Source organism: Mustela nigripes, chromosome 18 (genome assembly GCF_022355385.1).
Source record: "Mustela nigripes isolate SB6536 chromosome 18, MUSNIG.SB6536, whole genome shotgun sequence".
Lineage (NCBI taxonomy): Eukaryota > Metazoa > Chordata > Mammalia > Carnivora > Mustelidae > Mustela > Mustela nigripes.
This window is the reverse complement of record NC_081574.1, coordinates 13442185-13459611: the sequence shown is the minus strand read 5'-3', so window position 1 is coordinate 13459611 and position 17427 is coordinate 13442185. Positions and strand designations below refer to the sequence as shown.

At 39.2% G+C, this 17427-nt stretch overlaps 1 protein-coding gene across 1 annotated transcript in view; it reads right to left on the bottom strand.

The window, feature by feature from the left end:
- The window catches only part of WWC2 (WW and C2 domain containing 2), a 203847-nt gene that overhangs the window by 75945 nt on the left and 110475 nt on the right, over positions 1-17427 (bottom strand). The window contains exon 5 of the mRNA XM_059384357.1: positions 1454-1533. Coding sequence (XP_059240340.1) covers positions 1454-1533 — 80 coding nt within the window. The remainder of the gene's footprint in view (positions 1-1453; positions 1534-17427) is intronic.

The following is a 17427-nucleotide window of genomic DNA, read 5'->3' as shown; positions in this document are numbered from 1 at the left end:
GTGACATGAGTTACAACTTCATGTGCCTTAAAAATGTTTACCATAAAGCTAAACATTTCATAGGGCTCTTCAGAGTTCGCTCTCTCTCTCCATTCCCACCACAAAGCCCTCCTTTATGTGACACGCAATTACCAAGTATCACACTGATGTCATTCTAGGTCTGCTCAGTTCTTCAGGGGAGCTCTGAAGCTGGCTGAGGTTCTTAGAACACAGCCATCCCCGAGAACGACCTACAGATCGCTCAAAGTATATACCTAGACGGAGACCAGAAATAGGTATTTTTTTAAAAAGCTCCTCAGATGATTCTAATATGCAGTCAGGTCTGAGAAGCACTAGGACAGGAGCATCTGAAAGAATAAAATACTGATGATTACATGAGGTGAGCGGCAAAAAAGAAGAGGAGCCATAAGACCCTTGTCTGAAATCAGCCATGTGACGCTGGTCAAGAGTCAGGACTGGTGTTCGGAGCTGTAACCCGTCGTGCAAACACACAGAACAACCAGCTTATGTCTGCCTGGCCAACAAACACGGGGTCTTGAAAAGGGATAATGCCCTGTTGCCTTGGATTGCCGCGGGGCGGGGGGACGCACAGGCCATCAGGAATGCTCTATAAACACTGCCCCACAGCTGGCACGGAGCCCCGCGCACAGAGGAGGGAAGTAAAAACAGCAACAAAACCCCAGCTGAATGCCTTTTGAGGGATAATGCCTTCCATCCTCTCTGTGGTCATGCGGCTGGGAAAACCATCAGCTTCTTGCCTCACATCAGAGACCCTGGGGTGGGGGGCGTGAGCGTTGGAAAGCCCGGGGAGTTTGTCAGGGTTTAACGGGGCAGCCCCTTGTCAGCTGGGAGAACAGGGGCTTCCAGGGGCTGGGAAGAGGGCAGAAGATTCCAGAATCCACTACCCTCTGCCTGTCTGTATCTTCCGTAGCCTGGCCCAGTGTAGAGTCAGGCCGTGGCTCGTCAGACATGACTACAAAACTGGAAAGGAGAGAAGGAATGCGGCAAGCAAGGAACCCACTCGAGCTTGATTTGCTCCCTGAGATCAGCCCCGGTTAGGGGGTGCCTGGGGCTGACAAAGAGGCAGAGACATGCCTCCCACCCAGGCTCCAGGCAGCAGAGGCTCAAGCTGTCCAGCTGCGAGAGCCCAACATGGCGGTGCTGACCTCAACCTGAGAGGCGGCCGGTGGGCGCCCACACACAACGTGAGGCTTCTCACTGCTTTCTTTGACTCTTGATGATGCATAAAACGTTAGACCTTTTCAAAGTATATAGATTTTTCCAAGGTTTTTGTTGGTTGGTTGACCATTTTTTTTGTTTTTTGGTGTAGAGCTCAGAGCTTTTTACTTTATGTTTCTTTGAGACATCTCTTAGGTAGAATGGGCACTTCTATTTTCTTCGTAGGAGTTAGGGGGCTTTGAGCTATTCTCAATTTCAGTATTTTCATACTCACTGTTGCAATGTTTCAAAGCCTTGTTCTTTATACAGCAATTCTTGCTTCATTTGTGAGAGTTCTCTCTTCAGCTTTTTAACCTTTGGCGAGAAATCAATGTAAATAAGAATGTTTGTAAATAATTAGCAACGCTGTTTTAGAAGACAGTCTAACGGTAAACTATTAAACACGCAGACACAGCCATTAGCTTAACATTTATTCCACTGGCTTCCCCGAACATATATTCTGTGAAAGGCAGGTTAATTATGTTTGAATTATCAGTGATGTTCATTATCACCTATATCTACCCTCGTGATCATAGTTAGCAACCTTCCTGTGAGCTGGCATCATGACTTTCTCCACGCTGTGATAAGTAGCTAGGAAGGGGGGAGTCAGAAACCCCGGTTTCTGGAACTCCAACAGCACGTGCTCCTGCTTCCCTCCTTCGCGGCACTCCAAGACCGTTGGCCACCCCTGTTTCTCGAATGTGTCAGGAAATACCCGCTCTGCTCCTGCAACATGCTATTTCCCTTGGCTGGAAGGCTTTCCCTCAGACCTTCCGGAACAGACTCCTGGCACTCAGGTCTCCACTCACAGGTCGCTTTTTGGAATACGACTTCTCTAACCACCCCAACCATTACTGTTCTATGTCGTGCACGGTACTTCTGAAAGTACTGAAATTTTCTGTGTAGTTGTTTACTGTCTGCCCCCCATGGGAAAGTGAGCTGCATCACACCGGCTGTACCCCAAAGTTCTAGAAGAGTACCAGGCACTATGAGGAATAAAAAGGACAAGGACAAGCACTGTGTGATCAATAAACATCTGTCAATCTGATTAAAAATATATATATATGTTTATTTGACAGATATTTATTGAGATATATATTACACACATATATATGTATATATACGTGTATATATATATGTGTGTGTGTGTGTATCTTTTTTTCCCCTGTTGCCAAATACATTCTTGGTGAAGACAATGCTAAAATGTGATAGGTCAAAAGACTTGCAGAAGCCTGGTTTAGTCACAAAATAAAGGTTTTCTGTAGGTGTCAGCAATTTACTTCCATATTATAGCCTTAAGTTTGAAGCACATTCTGAGGGGCAGCATTTCAACGTGCTTTTGAGCTTTTATTTCCTATTTAGTCTATCCATTCCACAAATATTTACTGACTTTCCTCTATGTGTCTGTCAGGTCCTGGGTCTCAAGTGTGAATAAAGTAGACATGATCTTTGCCCTCACGGGCCCTTCAGAACAAGAGGGGAGCCAGACCTTGAGCAAATAATCATCCAACGAAACAAATCTTACCAATTACCATGGGGGATAGAAAGGAAAGATTCGGGATACTTCAGGATGAAAAGGGGGGACAGGACCTGATTCGGTGTGAGGAGCTGGACAAAGCCTGTCTGTGGAGAAGGTATTTAAGCAGAGTGGGTCAGCGGGGCTTCGCTCGGTAAAAGGAGGTCCTCAAAAGGCAGACCACAAACCCTAAACCATGCGAAGAGGAAACTCAAGTCTCTGGGATTTGGGGGCACCTGAGTGGCTCAGTTGGTTAGGCATCTGCCTTCAGCTCCAGGCATGATGTCAGGGTCCTGGGATGGAGCCCCTTGTTGGGCTCCCTGCTCGGTGGGGAGCCTGCTTCTCCCTCTCCTGCTGCCTCCCACTCATGCTCTTTCTCTGTAATAAATAAATAAAATCTCTGGGATTTAGAGTATGCTACCATTTGCTGGATTGCAGCATGAAATGCGACTGGAAAAGAAGGCCTTATATAGAGTTTTGAAGCCATGTGGAAGATTTCTTTCTTTTTTAATTATATAATTTTATTTTTTATTTTTTTTTTTTACTTGACAGAGAGAGAGAGAGACAATGAGGGAGGGAACACAAGCAAGGGGAGAGGGAGAGGGAGAAGCAGGCCTCCTGCTCTGCTGAGCAGGGAGGCCGACGTGGGGCTCAATCCCAGGACCCCAGGATCATGCGTAATGACTGAGCCACCCAGGTGCCCCAGATTTCTAAATCTTAAGAACAAGGAGAACTGGGGAGAAATTTTAAAGCATGATCTTCTTTATGATTTTTAAAAGCCACTGTGAGGACTGTGGTGATTGGACCAGAGGGGCCAAAAGGGGTCATTCCACCTGCACTGCCAGCTGGCGTGCAGGCGGCGTCTAGAGAGTAGAGCCAGAGGAAGAATGTATTTGGGAGGCAGAGTCAACAGGCCTTGGTGACTGTGTCAAGGTGCAGGGTGAGGGAGATGATGTGTCAAGGATCACTGCCAGGATTTTGGCTTGCCAGGCGGAGGCAGGTACACCAGGAGCGTGGGGCCAGATCTGGGGGTAAGATCAAGGGTGTTCTTTGAGACATTTACTTCTCTGATACTCAGGAAACTTCAAAGGCCATTGCAATACGGAGGCTTGATGTTCAGAAGTTTCTGGACCAGAGATATAAAACTGAGAGTCACTGACATCAAGATAATATTTTAAATGCATGAGAATCAATGAAATCACGTACACAGTGTGTACTGAAAACAGAAGAGAGTCCAGAACACGCCCCGGATATCCTCATCATTCAGAAATCTACTAGAGGAAGGGACAAAACGCACCGCAAAGCGGTGGCAAGAGAAATCGGAGGGAAAACAGGGCATCCTGGAAAAGGACAGCAAAAAGTCAAGAGGGGGAGTAGGCACCACGTAGAATAAAGTGACAAGGACAAGAGTCATGTAGTACTCATGTTCGCACACCTAAGGCACAATACTTGGGGAGTATGGATATTCAATCATTTATCTGTTGATGAATCATCTGTTGAGTTTAACTGAATGTTAAAAGTTTGTGCCCTAAGGCACTTATATTTGATGAGGGAAAAGTAAACACAAATCATGATGTTGCAAGGCCCTCTTTATAACTACAAAGACAGGTATAAACAATGCTACTGGAATCCACAGGCTAACGGGAACACTTCTGGCTGGCCTCACGGAGGAGGAGCATCCGAGCTGGATTGTGAAAGTGCTTTAACATTCACGAAGAACAGTGAGCTCGTTTGCAGTGGATCAAAAAGACATTTCAGCTGTAGGATTCGATTATTATCACGTCAAAAGAGCCATCAGTAATCAATAGCTCATTCCACACGCACTTCTACTTCTGACAGCACCTCTAAAGAGCTGTTTACCAAAGACTGTAACATTTTTATTTTAAAACAACAACCACATTTAATCCAAAAATCAATAGCAACTCAAACAGCTGGCCTGAAACCTGTCTTTACCTCTGAAAACACAGTTGATAGAAACAATGGCGATACTGAGCCCACTTAGAACAATTAAATTAAAACAATGAGCGTGTCTCATGGACATAAAAGAGCATTCTACTTAAAAAATCATTTGGACTACAATGACACATCAATTTAAATTTTTTTCGAAAGTTATCATTTAAAATCTAAAATTAACTTTTGAACTTTCAGGCTCTTGTCTGGTTAAGTGATGGGAGAAAGATTTTATTGTGCATTGAGTGACAAAGATGTTCGGAAGCTAATCTGTGCTTGCTTTCATTCCACATTATTTATTCTACCTAACGTTGGCTGTAAGCTACTGTAAGCAACTGCTTCCTTCTTGGGGAGTCTTCATAGTGGATTACCTGCATAAACCTTACCTCCAAGTATCAGTGATTGCATTTTATGATGCTAACTCTGAAAAAGTCTGATTTCCATTATAATGACAAGTGAAAATGGGTATTATTTCCAATCAAAGAGCATTTGCAAATTGTATTCGGTTTCAAGAGTAGGGTCTGAACTAGTTCAACAACCTTTCTTCTCCCAGGACCATGTGACATCGTTAGCTATTTGAGGATCACTGTTACTACTCTTTAATTCTCCATCCCACCCTCTAATGGGGCGCCTGGGTAGCTCAGTGGATTAGGCCACTGTCTTTGGCTCCCGTCATGATCTCAGTGTCCTGGGATCGAGGCCCGCATCAGGCTCTCTGCTCAGCAGGAAGCCTGCTTCCCTCTCTCCCTGCCTGCCTCTCTGCCTACTTGTGATCTCTCTGTCAAATAAATAAATAAAATCTTAAAAACAAACAAACAAATAACAAAAAGCCAACGTCTTTAGATCACAGCTAAAGGATTAAGCTAATCCTGACTTGCAAATTTAGCACAATGTAGACTCGACCAGGAAGCAATAATGACAGCTAAAATTCCTGAGGACCTTATGTATTCCCGGCATTGTGCTAAATATAAACGCCTATTTTCAATCCTCACAGCTACTCTATAAATAGTTTTAATTCTTATTTTATAGGTGAGGAATCTCAAACCAAAAAAGAATAAGTAAATACTGTGCTGTCGCTTACACTGTTAACAATCCAGAACCCAAGACAAGGTTTTGAAAACTATAATCATAAAAGTTGTAGTTATTAATGGCATGATAGTACAAACATATAAGATCAGAGATAAACTAGAATTTTGGAAAATGACCCAAATAAAATCTAAGGCCCTTATTTTATCTTAGAAACTTCGTTATTCTTACAGCCCAACCAAGTTGAACACATGAATAGCCCCACAAACCCTAGAATTTATGCTTTTTGTCTCCTACATACTCAACGTTCTGCCACAGCCAACCATCTAATTATAGACTTACTTCCAAGGAATCAAATCTCACAACCCAGAGTATCAAATTGGAGGCAAGAGACCCATGGCTTTTGCACATTTCCCGCCTTCTATTCTGACTACACCAAGGCAACTGACATTTTAAATTGATTTTAAAGTTATTTCTGAAAACCAGGAAGATGCTGTGATTAAATGTGATGAGTATGACTGGGAATCATGGACCTTCTTCCCATTTCCGACAATCCCAGTGTAGTAAGTTTTATTTTAAGAGGAGGAGGAAGAAGATGACAATAAGAGAAAAGTAAATTCCAGGTATCTGTGGAGCTTGGAAGGATCACAAGACAGGCAGGTTTCAGAAGTTTGCCCCAAAAGTGAACCCTGCAACATTAGAGCTATAATGAGCAAAATGGCATTTTACTAATGACTACCTTCCCTTGTCACCACTTTCTCTACTGTCTTGCCGATACTGTCGTCCTAGGCAAGCCAACAAAGGGCAACTGTCAACTTGCTTCTTCTAGGAATCCTTCTCCTCACTACCACTTCCACCTCCCTAAAAATCCTCATCACATCTCATTGCATCTCAACGGTCACCTTTAAAGAAAATGAGAAATCAGCTCCAGATAGATAAAGGATCAATAATAAAACAACCTTGAACTTTACTAAAGAACAGAGGAAAACAGAACCCCACATGCCGTTGGAACAATTTATTACAGCTAATAAATGGATTCTGTCATCAGAAACAAGATGACTGAATACAACGTGTGTGTGTGTGTGTGTGTGTGTGTGTGTATACATACATATATATATTTTTTAAACCCAAACTTTAACAACAATAAGAAGAAAACAAAGCAAAAGAAGAAAGCAAATACTGGAGAAAAAATGTAAGAAATATTTATGAAATATACTTCCTGGAGATACACATAATAAATAAAAATACAGACAATTCTATGCTAGATGCCCAAAAGTAACTAAAATAAGCCAGTAAATTGCCTTATGACCCAACAATTCCACTTACCCAAGAAAACTGAAAACATATGCCCACATAAACTCTTGTGCAGGAATGTTCACATACTCCATAGTAGCCAAAAAGTGGAAACCATCTAAATAAACACCAACTAATAGTGAAGAGATGAAAATGTGGTAGGTCTGTACGAGGGAACATTATTCTGCAATAAAAAAGAATCAAGTGCTGACACCTGCTACCACATGAATGAACCTTAAAAACACTGGGCTAAGTATAAAAAGCCAATCACAAAGACCACATATTATAGGATTCCATTGATACGAAATGCCCAGAATGGGCAAATCTAGAGACAGAAAATAAATCAGTTGTTGCTTGGGGCTTGCGGGTAGAAAGACGTGTAGGGAACGAGTAGGAACTGCTAATGAGCACAGAGTTCCTTTTGCAGGAGACAAAAACTTTCTAAAATTAGATTGTGACCATGGGCATACAACTGTATAAATACAGGTAAACTGTATGGTATGTGAATTATTTCTCAATAAAACTGCTGAATAAAAAGTACATAAATAAATCAGCAAATGGAAATAGAAAAGGTAGACCATCACATATGTATACACATACACACATAAAATAAATCACCTCCTAACAAAGATAAAACTGAAACCCCTGGTATCACTGTATACCAATTAAACTAGCAGAATACACATATAAATCATTGGAACTTGGTCAAGTGGCTGCCTCTTTCAGATTAACATCCCTGGTCTTTACAGTGGCCTACAGGGCTCACGTGTTCTGTATTCACTCCATTGCCACAATCAACATTCTCAACTCTTGTCCCTCCAGTGAAGATCCCAGAACTTCTCTGATATCAGGACATTCACATCAATGCAATGTGTTAATGCAAGGGTTAGGGGAACTGACCCCCTGGACAGCTGAAAATCTGCATTTCTAACTTCTGACTCCCCCCGAAAATAGCCTACTCTTGACCAAAAGCCTTACAACAACATAACAGTCAATCAGCATATGTTTTGTACAGGTATTGTACTGTATTTTTACAGTAAAGTAAGCTAGAGAAAAGAAAGCATTACTTAGATAATCATAAGGAAGATAAAGTATTTTTACAGTACCATAGTGTATTAATTAAAAAAAAAATGTATAAGTGAACAGGTAGTTCAAACCCATAGTGCTCAAGGGTCAACTGTAAATGGAGATATGCAATCAGTAGACTTTCAAGGCTAGCTTCTTTTCCTTATCATATTGCTTTTGAAATTCGTCCTTTTTGTGAGTATCAGTAGCTTGTTTTCATGGGTAAACCATAAACTGCATTTTGGGGATAAACCACAATTTGTTTATCCATTAATTCACTGATAGACATTTAGGTGATTCCCAGGCTTGGGTTAGTAAGAATAAAGATTCTGTGAGTATCTACACTCAAATCTGTGTGTGGGTACATATATGCTTTCATTTCTTCGGGCACATACCTATAAATGGGATTGCTGGTAACAGTTTAAGTGTATATTTAACTTTATAGGAAACCGCCAAGCTATTTTCCGAAGTGGTTGTACTACTTTGCATTCTGCAGTAATGTGTGAGAGTTCCTTCTTCCAATGACCTCCCTCTGAGCACTGTTTTAGCTACATCCCATAAATTTTTATGTATTTCCACTTTCATTTAGTTCAAAATATTAAAAAACAATTCTTTGCTTTCTTCTTTGACCAATGAATTATTAAGAAATATGCTAATAGGGACACCTGGGTGGCTCAGTTGGTTAAGCAACCTTCAGCTCAGGTCATGATCCTGGAGTCCCAAGATTGAGTCCCACATCGGGCTCCCTGCTCAGCAAGGAGTTTGCTTCTCCCTCTGACCCTCCCCCTCCTCACACTGTCTCTCTCTCTCATTTTCTGTCTCTCAAATAAATAAAATTATATATATATAAACTTCAAAAAATATATACATATAAACTTCAAGTAAGTTCTCCTTGGTGAATATGCCTACACTTGAAAACAACATTGTTTTGCTCCTTTTAGATGACATGTTCTACAAATGTTAATTAGATCAGGTTGGTTGATAGTATTGTTCAAAACTTCAACTATTGTGCTGATTTTCTGTCTATATATTCCATTAATTACTGAGAAAGGAATATTGATACATCCAACTATAATTGTGCTTTTGTCATTCTCCCTTCAGTTTCATTGGTCTTTACTTCAGGTATCTGAAGTTCTGTTTTTATGTGTGTACATCTTTAGGGTTACGTACATACATCTTTATGCCCTTCTTTAAAAAGATTTAATTCTATTTTCTATTAACATATAATGTATTATTTGTTTCAGGGGTCCAAGTCTGTGATTCATCAGTCTTACAACAACACACAGAGCTCACCACAACACATAACCTCCCCAAAGTCCATCACCGAGCCACCCCATCCCCCCCATCCTCCTTCCCTCCAGCAACCCTCACTTTGTTTCCTGAGATTAAGAATCTATTATGGTTTGTCTCCCTCTCTGGTTTTGTCATTTCATTTTTTTCCTCTCTTCCCTATGATCCTCTGTCTTTATGTCCTTTGATGAACTGACTTATTTACTGGTATAAAACACTGGCAAAAATTGCCTTGTTCTAAACTTTACGTTGATATTAATATGGAAACTGCAACTTTCTTTGCATTTGTATTTTCATGATAGATATTTTTCATTTCTTTCATTTTTAACCTGTCCGGACAGGGCTTCACATTTTAAATAGCTCTTCTGCAGCCATCATAAAGCTGAGTCTTATTTCAACCATTATGAGAATTTCCACCTTTTTACTGGAGCATGTACACCATTTACATTTAGTGTAATTATTGGTATAGTTGGGTTTAAATTCACTATCTTTATATTTGTTTTCTAATTGTCACATATATGCTTTTTTCCTTTCTCCCTCTATTCCTGCCCTTTGTATTTTTATTCCATTTTTTAATGATTCTATTTTATTCCCATTATTTAGTAATACCTCTAATATCTCTATATTTTCTCAGTGGTTTCTCAGGACAGAGATCAAAAGATGTCAGCTTGGGGGCCAAACATCCCTTGTGCCCTTATTTTTTATGGCTCATGATATAGAATGATTTTCATGTTTTTAATAATTTTCCCCAAAACTGAAAAGAAAAATCTATGGCAGAGATTTTCCACAGTGGTTGTACCATATTTTCTATCCCCACCAGCAATGCACGAGATAAAAACAAAAACAAAAACTTCCTAATGGGTGTGAGATAATATCCCATTGTGGCTTTCATTGCACAATCCCATTGTGCATTTCCCTACTGACCAGTGATATCTGTCATCTCTTCATATGCTTATGGGACAGCTGCACATCTTCTTTGGAGAAATGTCTATTAAAGTCCCTTAGCCATTTCTGAAGTGGGTTGTTTTTGCCTAGTTTTGAAAGATATTTTCACTAGGCATAAACAATTTAGTTGCCATTGTTGTTGTTGTTGTTGGGTACTCTTAACATATCACTCCACTGCCTTGCAAGTTGCATAGCTTCTGAGAAGTCTGTTGTAATTATTATCTTTGTTCCACTGCAACTGTCTAATTTAAATTTAAATTTTCAGCAATTTAATTATGATATATCTGTGTGATCTCTGTTTTCTTCTGCTTTGGAGTACCTTCCTGTTCTTATGGATTTATAGTTTTAATTTCTTTAAATATTTTTTTCTTCAAAGAAATTTTTTTTGTGATTTCCTCACCTTGCTCTTTTGTGGGGACTCTAACATATACGTTAGATCATTTAATACTGTGCTAGAGGACAATGATGTGCTGTTAAATTTTTTCAGGCTTTTTTCATCTACGTAATTCATTTTGGACAGTTTCTATTCCTATGTCTTCAAATTCACTGATCTTTTTACTCAGCATTTAGGTTGTTCTCAACAGTGTATTTTTCATTTTTTATATTATATATTTAATCCATAAAACTTCAATTTTGATCTTTTTTGTATCTTTGTTTTCTCTCCTCATGTTTTCTTCTATATTACTGAGCATGTGTGTAATACTTTTTAATATGTTTGCCTGTTAATTAAATAAGAGTTGTAACTTCTTGTTTTTGTTACACCTCATACTTTCTTGCTTCTTTGAATCCTTGGCAATTTTTAACAGCTTTATTGGTTTACAACTGGCATATAATAAAGTAAGTATGCTTAAACTATACACTTGGTAAGGGTTGATATATGTATATAACCACAAAACCATGAACATCAAGATAAGGAATATATCCACATTCCCCTGAAAGCTTCCTCATGTCCGCTGGGGATCCCTTCCTTCTGCCTCTCCTGGACTTACTTCTAGCACACAGTTAAATTATTTTTAAATAAATGTGATCCATTCAAGGTTTGCTTGTAATTTTTTGTTGCAGCAGTTCCAGAGCAGCCTTTATAAAGCCTTAGACTAACATGGTCCCACTAATGAGGTCTTCTATTGCCCCAAAACTAGAAGGTCTCTCCATTCTGGTTTGTAAATGGAAACTATTCCTAGTCCTACAAGCTCTGAGAATTGCTTGTTCTACCGCTTTCTTTCCCCATCCTTGTCGTATTTTATACCATGATTACTCAGCTGAAGATCTGAGGAGATTGCATGAGAAATCACCACAACTTTCTCTTACTCCTTCTCTCTCTGTAGCTGTCTCCTCTCCAGGATTGCCACAAATTCCAGATACTTCTGCTTTACTGAATTTTACTCTTCTGACTCTTCAGTTTCAGTAGACTACATTTGAATCCTTCTTCCTACACTGGAGATAGTGTGATCTCAGGGCTCACGGCTTCTGTTTTCCTTTGGTAAGGGATTACAGTGTTCAACTGCCTATTATCCAATGTGTGGAAGCAGTTGTTTTTATAGATTTTGTCAATTTCTTTAATTGTCTGTTGTTGGGAAATGATTCCTATAGCAGCTAGGAAGACATTTATGTGATTCCAACAGCCTGCATTTTAAGCAAAATATCTCCCAGATTGATAAAAATATTTTATCAATCTTCCTTTGTCTCTCTAAAGGCACAAGATCTGAGTCTGGGATCCAATTGGCTAACCTCAATCATACAATTCTATTTCTCTGTATCTTGAAGGAGCTCTCTGAGATTCTGGTTCTCTGACAAAGTAGAAGCTGATAGTACCATGTCTCCTAACCTCAGCTCTAGAAATTAATGTGCCTGAAAATGCTGAAGATCACAAAATGCATGTAACATAGCTATTTTTTTCACTGCCTCATTGTTATGGCTTCATGAGACTGATTCTTTCAAAATTTCATGCAAACATATTAGGTCAATGTATTTGTTGTATATCAGAAAATAAGTATTGGTTTGAATGCCTTCATTACAACATCTTTACCACATACAGTTCCACAAAGCTTAACTCCTATGGCCTTTCAAAAATGGAAGAGTGAGTTTTTCAGGCTTTACAGAATCATTTAAAATTGATCATTTATGGGGGCGCCTGGGTGGCTCAGTGGGTTAAGCCGCTGCCTTCGGCTCGGGTCATGATCCCAGGGTTCTGGGATCGAGCCCCGCATCGGGCTCTCTGCTCAGCCGGGAGCCTGCTTCCTCCTCTCTCTGCCTGCCTCTCTACCTGCTTGTGATCTCTCTCTGTCAAATAAATAAATAAATAATCTTAAAAAAAAAAAAAAATTGATCATTTATGAAATATCATTTTCCTGTCTGCTTTAGACTGTACGGTTTCCCATAAAAGAAGTTAATTGCATTTAATTTTATAAATTGCCATCGGCATTATGGATATAAGAATGTTTATGAATGAAGATGGAGAAGACTGAAAATCATGGCCAGAGAAACTGATATGCTAGTTTATCTAGGTGAGGAGAAGCTAAACATCCCCTCTCCAACCACACAGTGTCAATGAAGGATTTCTTGCCAAGTACATATTATTTAGCTTGCAGAGTGGTAGAAAAGGAGACCAAAATCATTAACAAGAAAGAAACAAAGAAAATATCATGAAATCAATAAATGTGCTTAAGTGTTACAGAGTCACTTTACTCAAAGTCTGAATATGGTTTTTGAAAAAAAGCACTTCTGTGCTGTGAATTTTAATTATTTCAAGTTACCAGCACATCAAGAAGGAGATAACTCCAGTTCTTGCTCTAAATAGAGTACTTCCTCTTCTTTTTCTCTCAGTCTTGCTCACACACTCTCTCTCTCTCTTTTTTTTTTTTAGCAAGTATGAGTCAAAGTCAGATCATTCTTCATTTCACTCAAGATTCAGTAAGACTGGTGTACTGTTTCCTAACCCAACACCAACTATAATAAAGCAAATTTATTTCTGAACATCCTAAAGAAGTAACAGCCTTATCTAATATACAGATTGGTGCTGTGGGTTAGAACTGCTCTATCTCCTTCAGCATGCTGAAATCAGGTAGTCACAGATGGAAGAACTTAGGATATAAACTAAATTTTTAAAATAGTATGAGTATACAGACACCTCTCACATCAAGTCAAGAGACAAGCCTTACTGGCAGCAATTTATATTCTCAGGAGGAATAGTTCTTTTCTTTGAAGCACATTGTTAGGATTTTTGTGTTTGTGACATCATTGGTTAAAGTGTCATAATTTGATGTGCACGTGAGTTAACTCTATTCGCAGTGACAAACTAAACCTTAATTGAACTGCCATTCTTTGAACTGCCATATCTATGCACAAGACTGCAAATAGGTAAGATTACAGTTGACTTTTCCAAGTCCATCACCACTGCTAAAAATAATTCAAAGTGAATTCGTATTAACAATGTACAAGCAAATATATTTGAGAGCAGAGATAATACATTGTTTTTAATAGCAATGCTCACCAACCAGCCATGTGCTTGGAGTACAAATAATTTAAACAAAGGGGTCTCATTATTTCTTTTTTTAACAAAATTAAAAGTTGGATCACAGCATATGCTATAGTGCTCAATAAATTTGTCAAATGCATATGTATTTCTAAGGATTTTCTTTTACACTTCCAACATCTTACTTCCCTTTAATAAACAACAGTAATAATTTAATATTCACCAACTATTTTCTCCACCAAATCTCACCTACATGTAATTTGGAGCATAGATTAAAAAAAAAATTTATGGTTAAATTTTGTTTTATTACTATTATTATTATTTTGAATTCCAGTTTAGTTAACATACAGTGAATAACTTTATTAATTTGATTCAAAAAGTTCCCTATGAGTGCTCATCGAGATACGTGGATTCTAATCCCCTTCACCCATTTCACTCCTTCCCCCACTGACGACCTCTCAGGTAACCCTCAGTTTGTTCTCTGTAGTTAAGACTGTTTCATTGTTTCTTTTTTTCTTTGTTCACGTCTTTCTTAAATTCCACCCATGAGTGAGATACTATGGTATTTGTCTTTGTCTGAATGGTTCATCTTGCTTAGCATAAGGCTCTCTGGATCCACCCATGTTGTTCTAATGGCAAGATTTTGTTTGTTTTTATGGCTAAATGATATTCCTCTCTGTGTGTGTGTACACACCACACCTTCTTTATCCATTCATTAACTGATGGGCACTTGGGCTCCTTCCAAATATTAGCTATTGTAAATAGTGCTGCAGTAAAATAGGAATACGAGTATCTCTTCAACTTACTGTTTTCATATTCTTTTCATACATACTTGGTAGTGTAATTCCTGGATTGTAGAGTAGATATTTATTTATTTATTGCTTTGAGGCACTTTACTATATAAAAAGCTGGCACTTGTATACATGAACAACCACCTAAAATTCATCCTATATTTTCTTCATTTTTTAGCTTGACCTTCTGGTCAAGTCTTTAGCTTTACTGACGTTGGCTGCTATGTACAAAAATCCTTCCTTGTCTGGGTGATTTATTTATTTATTAAGAAAAAAATTTTTTTAAAGATTTTATTTATTTATTTGAAAGACAGAGATCGCAAGTAGGCAGAGAGGCAGGCAGAGAGAGACAGAGAAGCAGGCTCCCTGCTGAGCAGAGAGCCCGATGCGGGACCCCATCCCAGGACCCTGGGATCATAACCTGAGCTGAGGGCAGAAGCTTTAACCCACTGAGCCACCCAGGCGCCCCTTGTCTGGGTGATTTAAAAGCATAACTCCTAGATGAGCATCTCTTCTGTTTCCTCTACTAGCAGTAGGCCTTATGCCTAGTATTAATGCTACTTCTCATTTTGCCATTTTGGATTCCTCCCCACCTCTGTCAGAGCCACCACAGAAAGCAGGTTTTGGTAGATTGTGAAAAACCTGTTTTACTTGAGGCTCCCTATGCTTCATGGCCTGCAAAACATGATAGCTTGCAAATCCTGCAGCAGCGAAGGTCGGTCCAACTGCGACCACTATACTGGTCTTGGCTCTGGCTCAGCTCCCCAGCTTCTGCCCAGACTGCAGTTCAGCCCAGCCCAGAGGCCGCAGCCGCCAGTGCCACACCTCCACCCCACAGTGATGCGGCCACCACCAGCAGGCACAGAACCTATTTGTAATTTTTTGAGGAACCTCCATAGCGTCTTCCAGTGGCTGCACCAGTTTGCTTTCCCACCAACAGCGCATGAGGGTTCCTTTTTCTCCACATCCTCGCCAATACTGATGCTCCTTGAGTTTTTTATTTTAGCCATTCTGACCGGTGTAAGGTGCTATCTCATTGTAGTTTTGATTTGCATTTCCCTGATGATCTGTGATGTTGAGTCTCTTTTCCTATGTCTGCTGGCCATCTGTATGTCTTCTTTGGAGAAATGTTTGTTCATGTCTTCTGTCCATTTTTTAATTGGACTGTTTGGTTTTTAGTGTTGAATTGCATTTTTTTTTTTTTTTTTTTTTAATTTGAGAGAGAGAGAGAGGGAGAGCATGTATGTGAGTGGGGGGAGAGAAAGAAGGAGAAAGGGAAAGAAGCAGACTACCCACAGAGCATGGAGCCTGACATGGGGCTTGATCTCATAACCCCGAGATCATAACCTGAGTCAAAATCAAGAGCGCAATACTCAACTGAGCTACCTAGGCACCCCGGGTTGTGTAAGTTCTTTGTATATTTTGGATACTAATCCTTTATCAGATATGTCATCTGCAAGTATCTTCTCCCACTCAGTACGTTGTCTTTTTAGTTTCCTTGCCTGTTTCCTTTGCTGTGCAGAAACTTCTTATTTTGATGAAGTTCCGATGTTTATTTTTGCTTTTGTTTCCCTTGCCCCAAGAGACATGTCTACAGCTGGTGTCAAAGAAGTTACTGCCTATGTTCTCTTCTAGGATTTTTATGGTTTCAAGTCTCATATTCATATCTAATTCATTTCGAGTTTATTTTCGAGTTTATTTTTATGTATGCTGTAAGAAAGTGGTCCAGTTTTCCCGACATTGCTTGTTGAAGAGACTGTCTTTTTCCCATTGCATGGTCTTACTTCTTTAATTATAAATTGACTGCATAACTGTGGGTTTATTTCTGGGCTTTCCATTCTGTTCCATTGATCCGTGTGTCCATTTTTGTGCCAGTGCCATACTGTTTTGATTATCATAGCTTTGTAACATAACTTAAAGTCTGGAGTTGTGATACCTCTAGTTCCATTTTTCTTTTTCAAGATTGCTTTGGCAATTTGGAGTCTCTTGTGGTTCCATATACATTTTAGGATTGTTTCTTCTAGTTCTGTGAAAAAAGTTGATGGTATTTTGATAGGGATTGAATTAAATGGGTAGACTACTTTGGGTAGTATAGACATTTTAACAGTATTTGCTCTTTCCAATCCATGAACATGGAATGTCTTTCCACATCTTTCTGTTGTCTTTAATTTATTTCATCATGTTTTACAGTTTTCAAAATACAGGTCTTTTACCTCTTTGGTTAAGTTTATTCCTAGGTATTTTAATTATTTTTGGTGCAATTGTAAATGGGATTGATTCCTTAATTTCTCTTTCTGATGCTTCATTATCAGTGTACAGAAATGCAATAGATTTCTGCATATTGATTTTGTATTGAGACCTTACTGAATTCACTTCTGAGTTTGAGCAGTTTATTGATAGAGTCTGTGGGGTTTTCTATATGTACTATTATGTGATCTGCAAATAGTGAAAGTCTGACTTCTTCCTTACCAGTTTGGATGACTTTTATTTCTTCTTGTTGTCCAATTGCTCCGGCTAGGACTTCCAGTACTATGTTGAATAAAAGTGGTAAGAGCGGATATCCTTGTCTTGTTCCTGACCTTAGGGGAAAGCTCTCAGTTTTCACCACTGAGTATGAAGCTAAACTGTGGGTTTTCCATATATGGCCTTTATTGTGTTGAGGTGTGTTTCCTCTAAACCCACTTTGTTGAGAGTTTTTATCATGAATGTTTGCATGGAGTATGAATTTTTAAAAATATCAGCTGAATTTAAGTTTTAGTTTGTATGAGACATTCCATTCCTTATCTATGGTCTAAGTACCCATTATGAATAAATGAAATAGTTTTTCCCCCAGCTTACTGAGAAATAATGGACTTCGCTGT